We start from the raw sequence: 16,059 nt of genomic DNA, 5'->3' as shown, positions 1-16,059 counted from the left end.
TGAATAGACTTAGTTGCAGTGAAGTAACAGTTTTAAACATCTTGCATGATGCAGCAGTTTCTCACACATCGAAGTGTTTATGACGTCATATCTCCTAAACTGTGTGTCATACAATAACATAAGTTTTCTGGTACATTCAGTGGTGTGTGAATACCATCTGAAAAATATGTCATGAATACAGTTACCGTATTTACTCGAATCTAAGCCGCACTTTTTTTCCGGTTTTTGTAATCCAAAAAAAAACCGTCTGCGGCTTAGAATCGAGTGCAAAGCAAGGGGGAGTTCTAAAAAATGTTGGTGGGTGCCGCCAAAACTTACTTCTGCCATCGAATATATGTAGCGCTACACAGGAATGCTTTGTAGGCACAAAGATAAATACTGGCTCCAAAACCTCTGCGTCAGTAAATATATTAAAAAAAAAAGTGGAAGATGATCTTTTTTTTCCGCCCCGAGTTTCGACCACTGCATTTTCAAACATTATCCAACGAAGTAAATACAAATTCCGTATTGTTCATCTTTGAATGTAGCAGCATTTCAATGTACTACGAAAATCCGACTGGTAAGACTGTTTGGGATGTTTGTCAATATGGCCAATTCTACGTTCTGAATTTCTTCCTATCTGTGAGAAGAGATGGTTGCTAATAGGAACTTTTATAAATTGTGAATCACATGCAGTATTCTCGTCACCATAAGAATAATATGAATATAAACCTTTTGCCATGTATTGTTTCACATTTGCTGCTATCTCATTTAAATCCCGTTTGCCTAATAAATTACGAAACTAGAGTGAGACAACAGCAAACATGAAAGAATATACATATCATGACATGTTTGTATTCATATTACTCTAATGCTTAATAGTGATACAGTCAAAAATGAAGCACGGCAATTGACTAGATTTTTAAATCTGAGATGACTAATTTCTGTGTAGAATGTAATGTACTAAAGAGGCGCCTGCAAATATTTTCAAACAGAGAAAAATTTTCGCTAAACTCTCGTTCAGAACATCATCTATCATACGCAATCTATTATTTGGTTCTCGTTGATCATTATCAAAGAAAGCAGCAGTGTAAGTAACAACAAATAGCAGTTTCTTGCCATTGTTTCGCTAATGAGACGATTCCTCTCTCTCTCTCTCTCTCTCTCTCTCTCTCTCTCTCTCTCTCTCTGTGTGTGTGTGTGTGTGTGTGTGTGTGTGTGTGTGTGTGTGTGTGTGTGTGTGTGTGTGTTTAGTAAGCGGCGGTAGCGTGCATAAAAGCAAGCATGCCGCAAATGGCGACAGGCCGTAAACACGCACTATCAGAATGGGACAAACAATGCAAGACACAGTACAGTAATGCATTTTCAGCTTAGAGTGACGTAAACGCCTATAACAAAGAAAACTGTGCTTATCAGATCAAAGAAAAATAAGAAATCAATTCAAACCAAACTAAGCACGTGGAAAAGGAAGGGTACCCGTATAAATACGGACGGAGTGCCTGACACATAACAATGGCTACCTGGTAAAGCTTAACTGCTAAGCTGTTGACTCGAACCAAACTACTGTAGCTCTATCGTCATTCATTCGACCGAAATTGTGTCTCGTATTACAATGGACCAACTTTGTTTCGATTTGGAGATGTGGTATATAACTTTTCTCTCCCCTTGAATTCCGAGTCTCAAATTTCAGGTGCGGCTTAGATTCAGGAAATTTCTTTTTCCTTGATTTCGAGTCATTTTTCAGCTCTGGCTTAGATTCGAGTGCGGCTTAGATTCGAGTAAATACGGTAGTAGTAAAGCAGTAATAAATTAAAATGCCATGCTCCATGTGACAGTTTAACTGAATTAGTACACCAGCTAATGATAAATAAGTACAATAACAGTAATGTTTTACATTTTGTTAATGACCTTTAGACACAGCAAATACAATTCTATAAATACTTGATACAGAAAGAATCATCACAACATAAACACTCTCTCTCTCTCTCTCTCTCTCTCTCTCTCTCTCTCTCTCTCTCTGTGTGTGTGTGTGTGTGTGTGTGTGTGTGTGTGTGTGTGTGTGTGTGTGTGTGTAAGGGGTAAAATAGGAGGAGGCATTGAGTGGTACACAGGCACACTGAAAAGACACAACTATATATTATTAGCTATCAGACTTTGTGCACCCGATGTAGAGAAAACAAAACACACACACACACACACACACACACACACACACACACACACACACACAAATTTCTATAATAGAGTTGCCTAAAGGTGTCATTAAGCCTAAAACAGTATAGACCGTCATGCTTTTCAGCCAGGCATAAAAAACCACTGGTTCAGCAGTCCCTAAGCCTAATTCTGTAACTGGTGACAGTAAAACTTACATTAACAAACATATTCAAGTGACAATGATAACATGGTTCAAGACAGCAGCTTAATGTACTGAGATTTTTCAGTGTTTAGGTTATTGCTAGCATATGGGAAAGTAACAAGCTATTTTGTTCTACAGCAGAAGATGAAATCAACGCAGTATTAAAATGGTCTAGTCATTCACAGCACACTTCCTATTTTCACACTTGATATTATATTTAACAAAACAAATTACAATACTCACTTATAAAATGATTCATGCCATGGTAAAAAGCTTAATATCACAAGTGCAGTCTCTGTTTTTGGATCATGACGACAAAAGCCAAATGTCCATTTTGAGTCTATGCTTGTAAGAACAAATGAGTAGTGTTGAACAACAGTGCTGAAACAAAAGGCAAATAAAACCACTTACAGACTTTGATTTTTGTTACAAGAGCTTAATTTGCTAAAAAAAAATATGTTTCATCATTACATAATGACCTAATGATGTGAACTCCGGCAATGCTGCACAATAAAGAAGTAGAATAAAATTTCTGAAAAAGTAACTAATCAATAAATAATATTTTTTGTAAATATAAAAGTTTTCTCTCTGTAACAGTACTATTACTTGTGCAGTGTGTCAAGACTGCCGCTCTTTCACTGGAATCTTGATTTGGATTTACAAATGAAAAGCACAAAAATGTGGACATTCTACAGCATTATTTAGCTAACCAGTTTTCAATTTATGATTCTCTTGTAAACTAAGAAAACAATTAACTAAATACATTAATACTGTAAAACATTTATATTTTTGTACTTTTTATTTATACACATGAAGTTGTCCTATAACAAGCAGTGATGATTTAGAATTTTTTATGCAGAATGATACTTTCACTTTCTAATAAAATGTGCATTACCATGAAACTCAGATTAGTACAGTGCACCATACCAAGAATGGAAAACTGACCTTCACTTTTTGTACGTCAGTGGCTCTGTCATATACAGCTGAGAAACTCAAAGTACCAAAAACACCTAAAGTGGCAGCCAGGATAGGAATGCAAGTCATGGGTGTCGCACAAAGCGAAGTTTTGGTTCTTCCCCTTACCTGGATATTAAGGAAATATTTCTGTTAAGTAACAGTTCCTATTCACTGGTTTGCTTTTTGTTTCAATAGTGAAACAGTAAATGGTCCAAAGGAATTACTGAAGCTTAGTTTATTTTAGAATGTCTGGGAGCTCCAGAACTCAGGTTCAGTGCAACATAAACTTGTTTGCCATGAACTAACAGAAAATCTAGAGTGTCATTCCCACTACTCTCGATAGAGCATTAGTCAGTAGTGAAGAAATCGCTCCAATGCAGACTGTAATGCAGTGTTGCTATTATTTTTATATTTTTATGGGTTCTAATTTGTCACTGTAGCAAAAGATTGCACCTTTATGTAGTTGGAGCCTTACTAGCAAGCAAAATAGGGTGAGCATTGTGGTACTGTATGGACCATATGTCTGTGTCAATGAGCATTGGGGTGGTACTGTGTGAAAACATGTTTGTGCCGATGAGAATGTCTGTTATGTCTTCTAGACCTGAGAGAAGACATTTGATGTTGGCATACCATAGATTAGATTAGATTAGATTAATACTTGTTCCATAGATCATGAATACGACACTTCGTAATGATGTGGAACGTGTCACGTTAATAAAAGATGTCTGTACAAGAAATTACATTACACAAAATATTGCAGGACACTAATGATTAAGTTGTTTTTTTTTTTTGTTTTTTTTTTTTTTTACTTAGTTTATATCTAAAAATTCAGCCAATGAGTAGAAGGAGTTGTCATCTAGAAATTCTTTTAATTTATTTTTAAATGTTAGTTGGCTATCTGTCAGGCTTTTGATGCTGTTTGGTAGGTGCCCAAAGACTTTTGTGGCAGCATAATTTACCCCTTTCTGTGCCAAAGTCAGATTTAACCCTGCATAGTGAAGATCATCATTTTGTCCTGGTGTTATAGGTATGCACACTGCTATTACTTTTGAATTGGGTTGGATTATTATCAACAAATTTCATAAGGGAATATATATACTGTGAGGTTACTGTGAGGATCCCTAGATCCTTAAATAGATGTCTGCAGGATGACTGTGGGTGGGCTCCAGCAATTATTCTGATTACACGTTTTTGAGCAATGAATACTTTTCTACTCAACGATGAATTACCCCAGAATATGATGCCATACGAAAGCAGTGAATGAAAGTAGGCATAGTAAGCTAATTTACTGAGATTCTTATCACCAAAATTTGCAATAACCCTAATAGCATACGTAGCTGAACTCAGACGTTTCAGCAGACCATCAATGTGTTGCTTCCAGTTTAACCTCTCCTCAATGGCCACACCTAAAAATTTTGAAAATTCTACCTTAGCTACAGACTTCTGTTCAAATTCTATATTTATTACTGGAGTTGTGCCATTTACTGTACGGAACTGTATATACTGTGTTTTATCAAAATTTAAAGAGAGTCCGTTTGCTGAGAACCACTTAATAATTTTGTGAAAAACATCATTTACAATTACATCACTTAGTTCTTGGTTTTTGGATGTTATTACTATACTTGTATCATCAGCAAAAAGAACTAACTTTGCATCTTCTTCAATGTGGAATGGTAAGTCATTAATGTATATCAAGAACAGTAAAGGACCTAAGACCGAACCCTGTGGGACCCCGTGCTTGATAGCACCCCAGTTTGAGGAATCAGCTGTTGTTTTAACATTACACGAACCACTTATTTCAACTTTCTGCATTCTTCCAGTTAAGTATGCATTAAACCATTTGTGCACTGCCCCACTCAAACCATAATGATTTAGCTTATCTAAAAGAATTCCATGATTTACACAATCAAAGGCCTTTGAGAGATCACAAAAAATACCAATGGGTGATGTCCGGTTATTCAGAGCATTTAATATTTGATCAGTGAAAGCATATATAGCATTTTCTGTTGAAAAGCCTTTCTGAAAACCAAACTGACATTTTGTTAGTACTTTATTTTTACAAATATGGGAGGCTACTCTTGAATACATTACTTTCTCAAAAATTTTTGATAGAGCTGTCAGAAGAGAGATTGGGCGGTAGTTGTTGACATCCGACGTATCCCCCTTTTTATGCAATGGTTTTACAATGGCATATTTCAGTCTATCAGGGAAAACAGCCTGCTCCAAAGAGCTATTACATACGTGGCTGAGAATCCTACTTATCTGTGGGGAACAAGCTTTAAGTACTTTGCTGGAAATGCCATCAATTCCGTAAGAGCTTTTACTTTTCAGTGAGTTTATTATTTTACTGATTTCAGAGGGAGAGGTTGGTGGAATTACAGTTGTTTCAAACTGTGCAGGTATGGCCTCTTCTATTAATAGCCTTGCTCTTCTAGTGAAGATCTAGATCCTATTTTCTCCACAACATTTAAAAAATGATTATTCAAAATATTTTCAATTTCTGATTGTTTGTTAGTGCACTTGTCATTCAGTTTTATTGCACTAAAGTCTTCCTGTGCTCTTGGTTGCCCTGTTTCCCTTTCAATAATATTCCAAATTACTTTAATTTTATTATCAGAGTTACTGATCTCAGACATGATACACATGCTTCTGGGCTTTTTAATAACTTTTCTTAGTACCGCACAATATTTTTTATAATATTGAACAATTTCGGGGTCAGTACTCCCTCTTGCTGTTAGATACAGTTCTCTTTTTGCGGTTGCAAGATATTCTTATTCCTTTAGTTAGGCAAGGTTTTTTATATGTTTTCTTGGAATTATGTTTAACTATTTTCTTGGGAAAACAATTTTCAAATACCCTTAAAAATGTATTGTGAAATAAGTTATATTTCAAGTTTGCATCGGGTTCCTTATACACTTCATCCCAGTCTAGCTGCTGTAGGCTTTCCCTAAAGTTTGCAATATTTATATTGTTAATTGAACGCACTGCTTTGAAAGTCTGATTTATTATACTGCATGGAGCTATGTCATGTACTGTAACAAGCTGTGCACTATGATCTGAAAGACCATTCTCAACAGGATAAGCATTTATGTCCTTAAACTTATCTTGGTCTATAAAAAAGTTATCTATCAATGTACTGCTGTTCTTTGTTATCCGAGTAGGAAAATCAATGACGGAGCTCAAATTGAAAGAACTGAGTAATACTAAAAGGTCATTCTTCCTATTACACTCTTTCAGGGAATCAACATTGAAATCCCCACAAATGATAATTTGCTTCCCCCTGTCTGACAGATAGCACAACGAAGCATCCAAGTTTTCTAGAAATAGCTGGAAATTCCCTGAGAGGGACCTATACACTGTTACAATTATGAAAGTGCCATCATTTAGTTTAAGTTCAGTGGCACATGCTTCCATATGTTGCTCTACACAAAATTTTTTAGTTTCTAAATTTTTTGCACTGTGGAAGCTTTTGACATATATGGCAACTCCTCCTCTCATCATATTATCTCTACTTACATGTGCAGCTAATTTGTACCCATTGATGCTAACCTTTTGCATATCAGTGACAATGTGATGCTCAGACAGGCATAGTATATCTATTACATTCTTGGTTTCTATATCTTCTAAACAAAGCAGAAGCTCATCAATTTTATTCTTCAATCCCCCAATATTTTGATGAAATATACTAACAGTATTTTTCACTTTACTTTTGTGAGTATCTTGACCTTTTTTAACATCTTTAGTACTTTTATTCTTCAATCCCCCAATATTTTGATGAAATATACTAACACCATACCAGCTAATAGTCCCAAGAATCATGCAGTCAAGATTACTGTTGTAGTACAGTATCCCAACTTAATATGTAAAGCAAGATGCTACTGGAACTTGCAAAGTGATACAAGTAGCCTACTTTTTAGCAGTCATATGTCAAGATTGTAACACCATGAGCTGGCCTCATGATACTGGATATCTGGAATTCTAAGAACACAAAGCTTATGAAACAGTATGTAACTTGGTACGTTTCACACACAAGGGAATGGTGAAGGAGTCTACAGTACGGAAGTTGTACATGGTCAAGGTTTCAGTTGTTGACCTCAAATGGATACAGGTGTAACCTGTTACCCCACACAATATCACTTCCACATAACCATTGCCATAGCTCCCTGCCTGACTTCTTGCTTCCCACAACTACAGTAACACACATTAAGGACACATTTCTCTCAGCTGGGATGCTAGTCTGTGTGCTGACACGTAAACCCAAATCTGGATGGTTACCAGGCATGTCCACCACCCATCGAAGCCATCAGATGTTTCTGTTGTGCCCAGAGACAGAGCTCCGGTATGCCACCAGAACCAGCTGAGGAAATAACCATCAGAGGGTGCATCAACAATGCATCCAGCACAACTTCATGACTGTAGGTGGCCCACATGCCACTGATGGTTCCATCAAAGTATCAGTACGAGCTACCCCGTGACACTTCTGCTATGTTCTCTGACACTGCCTTAAGTCCATAGTGACCCACCACAGCAGGTTTCAACTCTGATGGAAACAGAGTTATTGCCAATGCTCTAGAGGTTTTCTGCATACAACCCTCACAAGCTGCCAGCATTTCCTTTGGTAGCATTTTCCATGTAATACTGTATGGTGGAATTTCAGCAGTTCCCATCTCTTATCACCATCCAGATTCCATCATGGGTAATATCATCCCCATAGGCATGTTATACAGGAGAGGTATTTGGTATACCTGTCAGATGCTGATTTGAAAGAGCTTGGGGCTATTCTCACACTGCTCTAACCATTACCGGTCTGAGACTCCAGATGTTCCACCAAGTGCCAATCCCATTGTCTCTTTCATGCAATCCCTTCAGCCTCAGTTAGGAAGTGTAGGACCTGGTTCTGCAGTATACAGCCCAGCAAATGCCTTTTTTTTATGTCATACAATTATCCCACTATTCCAGAGTTTCAGGTCATCTTCAGGGACTTGTTAGCTGTTGGTTGTGACTCTGGACACTGATATTGTGTCTTATACTAAGGGACCCTTGAACATTCCTACACCACTGCTAGGGTGATGAACTATTACCTTACACACCATATTCTTATGCACAGAGTGAACTACTTTTAAAATTAAAAAATGTCACATGACTGCATTTTATTGATAATTAATTAAGGTTTTAATCTTCTTTACTTTATGATTTATTACATCACAAGCATCTTTCTGAGCGGATTGGTTATCTTAAAAATGAAGTTGTGAGGGGAGGGGGGAGGAGAGGGATGGAGGTGGAGAGGGGTGAAGAAAATATAAGCCTTCCATCTGATGCCACTTTGGTAGTTTGAGTGCCTGTCTTTCTTGCATTTTTAATGAAACAACTCCCCATTTAGTCTCCTGAGTCTGGGCAGACCTCATCACAAATATTTCATCCTAAAAAATATCTTATGTAATCACACAGGTCACTGAGAATCAATAGTATTACTTTGATGTGTGTAATAGCTCTTAGTAGAACTGGTCTGATATCATTTAAATTTCATTGTTTAATTACACCCCTCTGCAGCAGTCTCTCTCCTTATAAAACTGCCTGGAACACTACTTGCAAGCACAATTGCAATGTGAACTTACACTGTACTTACTAAACTTTTGACCAGAAAATATTTTAAATATTTTTCCACTACCACAACTTATGTGGAATTAACATCCAAAACTCACCCTGCTGGCTGTCACGCCTACTAGAAATAAAAGCCACTGCAAGTGAACTTTAAACAATGCAGAGGCAGTACAAATCGACAATTAAAATTTGGGAAAATTCTCAATTTTTCAAGTGTACGTATCCATTGCTTGCAGTTTTGTATTAAAAGTTCACTCTCTTTGGTTAATGTCACCGGATATATATGTTGTGTTTGTCTTTGTCTGCAGCTGTAACAGTAACACTGTAATGAATGCTATCTTCCAACCATATACATGGCAGTTCAGTTATGCCACTTACTTTCTGGGTATGTCTTTGTTTTCCATCAGTTTACGATACAGTAGAAACAGGTGAGATTTCCCACCTACAGCACTTCACAATGAACTGCTGACTATATGACAAAGTACTACAAGAAGTGAAGTGAAAAAACGAAGACCAACTGGAATTAAAAATAAGATACATTACTACAAGAGAGAGAGAGAGAGAGAGAGAGAGAGAGAGAGAGAGAGAGAGAGAGAGAGAGAGAGAGAAGGGAAGAATTTCAGGGGTAAGTTTTACAGTAAACACAAAGTTTACAAATGCTTCAACAGTCATACGTTCTCAGAATAGCACAACTGGTACTAAAACTAAACCTAAGACTCACTATTTGCAAGTGGAACAGGGAAGGAAATGACTAGTAGTGGTACAGCATACTTTTCGCCACACACCGTGCGGTAGCTTGCGAAGTATGAAGTGTAGAGGTAGAAGTAAATAACCCACAGGAATCACATTTCAAGATTATAATGGGGGATTTTAATGTGGAAGTAGAGAAAAAACTAAACAACAGTTCTTCTGGAGTAAACTTTTGAAATTATACCAAAAATTACAGAAAATGTATGTGAGTAAAATTCGCTAAAAGGAATAACAAGTTTGTTCTTAACACACTATTTCAGAAAAAAAGAAATAGAATACAGAATTTATATGTACTAAATAGATCTAAAAATGAAGTTGATTATTTTACTACGAAATAAATAAATTGTACAGGATGCAATATCCCTAAACCACTTTAGATTTTAAAGTTATCATAATTTAAACTTTGGCAGAAACGATTAAAGCTGGAGGAAAAGTAATATGGAAGTAACTAACAATATTGTTTAGAGACTGAAACTTCCTGGCAGATTAAAACAGTGTGCTGCACCAAGACTCTAAATCAGAACCTTTGCCTTCCATGGGCAAGTGCTCTACTGACTTCTAGTTAAAGATTATTTGCATGGCAAGACAATTTGCCAAACCTCTTCCATAAGAAAGGGAACAAAGAAGAATTTTAAACCTTTTCTCCAGAACATACGAGATGTTCACTAAAGTTCTCACAAACTGCGGAGAAAAAAAAAGCCATTAAATTTCAATGAAGCAAAGGAGCAAGCTTTAAGAGAATGTAGCACAATGAGCCACTAAAATTTCATGAAGAAAACTGTAGAACAGAGCTAAGGAGTATGAATTACTTCTTTTTCTGGCCATGGAAACTTCAAGAGGAGTATAAATATTTTAATCAATAAAGGTAACAACTCAGCTAATCGATGAGGTATTGCAACACACCCTTTGATCCCCTAATCTTCCTAACCTAAACCTTTGTTAGCTTTTCCCTCAGCATCCACTTCCATACTTGGCCAATGCTCCTAACTTCACTCATCCTGCACTTGTACCCTTTTCTCCAAAGCCTCCTTCTTTCCCTGTTCTATTTCCTTCTTCCATTCCACTCGACCATGCCACTGTGCACTGCACACAACTTGTGTGCCCACGGCGAGAATCGCCTCACTGGTGCTGGATTCCTACCCAATGCCTTCCTCCCTTCACCCACTCCATCAGACACAGGCCCCAAACCAGTCAAACTGCCGTGTAAGCACCACATATCTCCGCAGGCATGTTATTGTTGTTGCTGTTGTTGTGGTCTTCAGTCCTGAGACTGATTTGAAGCAGTCTCCATGCTACTCTATCCTGTGCAAGCTTCTTCATTTCCCAGTACCTACTGCAGCCTACATCCTGCTGAATCTGTTTAGTGTATTCATCTCTTGGTCTCCCTCTACGATTTTTACCCTCCACGCTGCCCTCCAGTACTAAATTGGTGATCCCTTGATGCCTCATAACATCTCCTACCAACCGATCCCTTCTTCTAGTCAAGTTGTGCCACAAACTCCTCTTCTCCCCAATTCTCATACAGTAAAGCTGCTTACCCTCGGAAAAAATTACGGCCGTAGTTTCCCCTTGCTTTCAGCCATTCGCAGTACCGCAATAGCAAGGCCGTTTTTGTTAGTATTACAAGGCCAGATCAGTCAATCATCGAGACTGTTGCCCCTGCAACTACTGAAAAGGCTGCTGCCCCTCTTCAGGAACCACACGTTTGTCTGGCCTCTCAACAGATACCCCTCCGTTGTGGTTGCACCTACGATATGGCTATCTGTATCGTTGAGGAACACAAGCCTCCCCACCAACGGCAAGGTCCATGGTTTATGGGGGGGAGGGGAGGGGAGGGGTCCACAGGTATATGTATGCTTATGTGTCCTCTAACTCTGAAGAAGAATTCATCTGGAAGCTAGTAACATTTTATGTCTTGTTTATGTGCCTATCGATAACACAGTGACTCAACTGTTTTGTGACTTTGATGCATTTATCCCTGAAATTATTTACCACCTTCTTTAGGTTTAATGTATTTTCAGTGTGCTTTTTGACTCAGTGTCAACAAAAATCACTATTCTCAATGCTTGAGAATAAATGTCCAGGGACATGCAACAAGCTTTACACACAATTTCAAGCCATTACACAAATTTCCTCACTGACAAACCCTATAAAATGACAAACGAAAAACGTTTATCTCTTACTACCCCAGTTTATGCAGTAAAAATACCACATGTGGCATGAAATCATAAATTTTTTTGCTTCATTGCTATAATTCCATTTGCAACACATTTTGCAGACAGTACCTACATATATCACTGAATGTACCTGCAAAATTATATCATTGTGTGACACTTAGTACAGGAGTTATAATGTCATAAACATTAAGGGCAAAGCCAGATACTGTGTGGTATAGACATGGACACACAGATATATATAAACACCTGGGCAAAACTGGGTTTCTCCATTAGTATGTTCACAAATACTACAATTTCCACCAAATTCCATCACAATAGTGAGAAGTCTGAAACTGAAAGATTAGTAAGCCAAGGATATTCCATATCTTCAAAACTGTTATTGATTATCATAGGGTAAGTTTTCAGATCCTCAGAGTGAGGAAACAAAGAAGGAATATGTGTTAATTGAACATATCTGAACCAGTTTTTTTGTGGTAATATTGTTCTATTTGTCTCAAGTGCAGATAAAGTTGTGTGTGTGTGTGTGTGTGTGTGTGTGTGTGTGTGTAGAGTTCTTCACTGGTTTCCAAGAATTAAGAGATGATTGAGATGGAAGACTGAGTGCAAAGTGTATGCATAACACTAGAAGAAAACAGACAGGAGTGACAACAATTGTGACAAAGTACAATAAAGTCACATATTAAAAGGAAGAATGTGAAAGTTTTGTGTCAGGATGATGAACAACAAACCTTATGTTTCCTTCCCTGTATTCTCTATTTGCAGGCAGCAATAACATTTCATCAGTTAGTTCATGATACCTTGGTGAAGGTGATACTCAAAGGCACATATTGGACAAATATCAGACAAATCATCTTAATGCTAGTGACTCAAATTCATGAATAAATTAATTGGCCTGGATTATTCCACCTAGCCCTTTCCTCTCCCTAAAGGGGAGTGGTACTCAACATTACATTTTTTTTTTCCCCACTCTGATGTTATTCCTCATCTGAGAATTTTTCACAGCACTCATATTCTCCATTCTCAAATTTAACTGTAATAGGTATCAACAATGCTGCACAGCACTGTCGTCTAGGGAGACCTGTGTTAACTCACTGTTTAACTGTACCAGCAGTGTTGAGAGAAATGCTGTAATTCTTATGTTCAAATTACTACGCGAGAAGTGGCTAGTTCTTCGCCCACAGTCCTTTCTGAGCAATAGGTTGTAGAGCTTTTAGAATAATGTCCGAGTGCATATGAGAGTCACAATGCTTTTGATGACAATGCTTCATTTGTAAACAATCTGACTGAAATGACAAAGGAAACAGTCCAACTACAAGTTTCAAAAAATATTGTAATGCTTAGGTAAATATATTCGAATAGAAGCAAACTTTTTGTTTTAATGTAGCTACTAATTGTTGTTTTGTGGCCTTATTGTTTCCACAAAAAGACTTGCACAATTTTCTGTAGAACGCGCACTGCCTAGGTGGTGGTGATTTAAATAAGAGTGCATAGAGACACTTTGTGTCTGCATTTTAGAGTGCAAAGGGTTAACCTTGTTAAATATTTTTATGTAGAATCACCACAAAGCTGCTAAAATCTTTAATGTTATGCAACTAGTTTCAAAAGAATGTCATCATCTGAGAGACTTTAAAATTTTAAAATTGTGCATATACCACATAGCTACAATTTTAAAATGCGTTACATAAATATTTTGCACTGCGAATGTAAGTGGGCCCGTAAACACAAGCATTACATGCAACAAAACCATGCTGCTATACATCAATAATTCCATTTCATATTCTGTCTCAATATACCTGGAGTACAGCTAGACAACATCCAGTTGTGAACACGTACCTGGTCTCTCTCACAACAGTCTAAAGATGTCCGTTCCAATAGTCTTCAAATGTCTCTCCCGATAATCTACAAGTATTTCTTGTAAGGTCAGAAAGATGCTTTGAGTCCTGGTTTTGGTATGTTCAGGGACATTTGAAGAAACAAGGACTGCTCATGAGGTGTTCTATGTGTATTGTTGCAGTGTCAAATGGAACTGCCAATGTTATTGATTAGGAGTACCAGCCAAGGGTGAAACTGGGCCATAAAGCTGATTGGTGATTGTAAGTGGTGGCAGTGGTGGTGCATCAATAACCATATTCTAGAATATTGCATAAGGTGGAAAAGAGGACCTAAAAATTGGAGTGAATGTGTTGAGCTCCTGAAAGGAAGAAGATGGGACGGTTTGGATAGTTCCAGCTCAAGAAAACTGTCAACGAATTTGGATTCAATAATGAATGTTTACAGTTTTTTCCAATAATGTTCCAGTGCATAATAATGCCATAAGTTAAATAGCAAAGTTCAAAATATTGCTGTATATACTACAACTAAGCTGACAAAGACAGACTATATTTGATTTTAGTGCAATTTGTAGAGCTAATACTTACTTTCGAAATTCACATGGGTATGCAAACTTGGGAACAGATTTCAACACTTCTTCATCTCTGTAGCTGTCAGGAAACTTTTGTATTATCCATGCTTCTTTGTCACCTCTTGGTGCAACTACTTCACAGAAACACTGGAACAAATGTTTGATGTTGTCCCTGCCAAACACAAATTGGTAATATTAGGAATATAAATTATTACTGCTCTCAAAAATATTGTCATACTTTTACCAATATTCTTAAAAGACATTTCCTGGAAGTTTATTTTTTCCAGTAGGCATTAGAGCGCTTTATAGAAAGGTCATCAGCATTTATTTTTCATGTCATCATCATATTTTCTGTGAGTAGGCACAATAAATTACTATATGGAGCTAGCTGGTACATACATTCTCTATGGGACATTATTCAATGACAGACAGACACACACTGAAACATGCAAGCAAAGAATTTGATTACTGAGTAATTTCACTGTATTTACAGAAAGAAGTATGAGATATTAACATAATTATACAAATGTATTAAAAACAAAGATTCCAATACTTACCAAGCAGGAAAGCGCCGGCAGACAGGCACAATGAACAAAACACACAAACACACACACAGAATTACTAGCTTTCGCAACCGATAGTTGCTTCTTCAGGAAGGAGAGGGAAAGACGAAAGGATGTGGGTTTTAAGGGAGAGGGTAAGGAGTCATTCCAATCCCGGGAGCGGAAAGACTTGGGGAAAAAAGGACAGGTGTACACTCGCGCGCACACACACACACACACACACACACACACACACACACACACATCCATCCGCACATACACAGACACAAGCAGACATATTTAAAGGCAAAGAGTAAGGGCAGAGATGTCAGTCGAGGCGGAAGTACAGAGGCAAAGAAGTTGTTGAAAGACAGGTGAGGTACGAGCGGCGGCAACTTGAAATTAGCGAAGGTTGAGGCCTGGCGGATATCGAGAAGAGAGGATATACTGAAGGGCGAGTTCCCATCTCCGGAGTTCGGATAGGTTGGTGTTGGTGGGAAGTATCCAGATAACTCGGACGGCGTAACACTGTGCCAAGATGTGCTGGCCGTGCACCAAGGCATGTTTAGCCACAGGGTGATCCTCATTACCAACAAACACTGTCTGCCTGTGTCCATTCATGCGAATGGACAGTTTGTTGCTGGTCATTCCCACATAGAAAGCGTCACAGTGCAGGCAGGTCAGTTGGTAAATCATGTGGGTGCTTTCACACGTGGCTCTCCCTTTGCTCGTGTACACCTTCCGGGTTACAGGACTGGAGTAGGTGGTGGTGGGAGGATGCATAGGACAGGTTTTACACCGGGGGCAGTTGCAAGGGTAGGAGCCAGAGGGTAGGGAAGGTGGTTTGGGGATTTCATAGGGATGAACCAAGAGGTTACGAAGGTTAGGTGGACGGCGGAAAGACACTCTTGGTGGAGTGGGAGGATTTCATGAAGGATTGATCTCATTTCGGGGCAGGATTTTAGGAAGTCGTATCCCTGCTGGAGAGCCACATTCGAGGTCTGATCCAGTCCCGGGAAGTATTCTGTCACAAGTGGGGCGCTTTTGGGGTTCTTCTGTGAGAGGTTCTGGGTTTGAGGGGATGAGGAAGTGGCTCTGGTTATCTGCTTCTGTACCAGGTCGGGAGGGTAGTTGCGGGATGCGAAAGCTGTTTTCAGGTTGTTGGTGTAATGGTCCAGGGATTCAGGACTGGAGCAGATTCGTTTGCCACGAAGGCCTAGGCTGTAGGGAAGGGACCGTTTGATATGGAATGGGTGGCAGCAGTACCTCCATTATGACAGCTGCCTCCCATTTCCC

The 16,059-nt window shown here is 38.3% G+C and overlaps 1 protein-coding gene across 2 annotated transcripts in view; it reads right to left on the bottom strand.

Moving 5' to 3' along the window:
• Window positions 1-16,059, bottom strand: part of LOC126268180 (DENN domain-containing protein 1A-like) — a 257,983-nt gene that overhangs the window by 205,920 nt on the left and 36,004 nt on the right. For both annotated transcript variants that reach the window (XM_049973781.1, XM_049973782.1), the window contains exons 2-3: window positions 14,238-14,393; window positions 2,579-2,716 (exon numbers count right to left, since the gene is read on the bottom strand). In XM_049973781.1, coding sequence (XP_049829738.1) covers window positions 2,579-2,716; window positions 14,238-14,393 — 294 coding nt within the window. The remainder of the gene's footprint in view (window positions 1-2,578; window positions 2,717-14,237; window positions 14,394-16,059) is intronic.

The sequence above is a fragment of the Schistocerca gregaria genome, chromosome 4 (assembly GCF_023897955.1).
Source record: "Schistocerca gregaria isolate iqSchGreg1 chromosome 4, iqSchGreg1.2, whole genome shotgun sequence".
NCBI lineage: Eukaryota > Metazoa > Arthropoda > Insecta > Orthoptera > Acrididae > Schistocerca > Schistocerca gregaria.
This window is presented reverse-complemented; position numbering and strand designations above follow the sequence as displayed.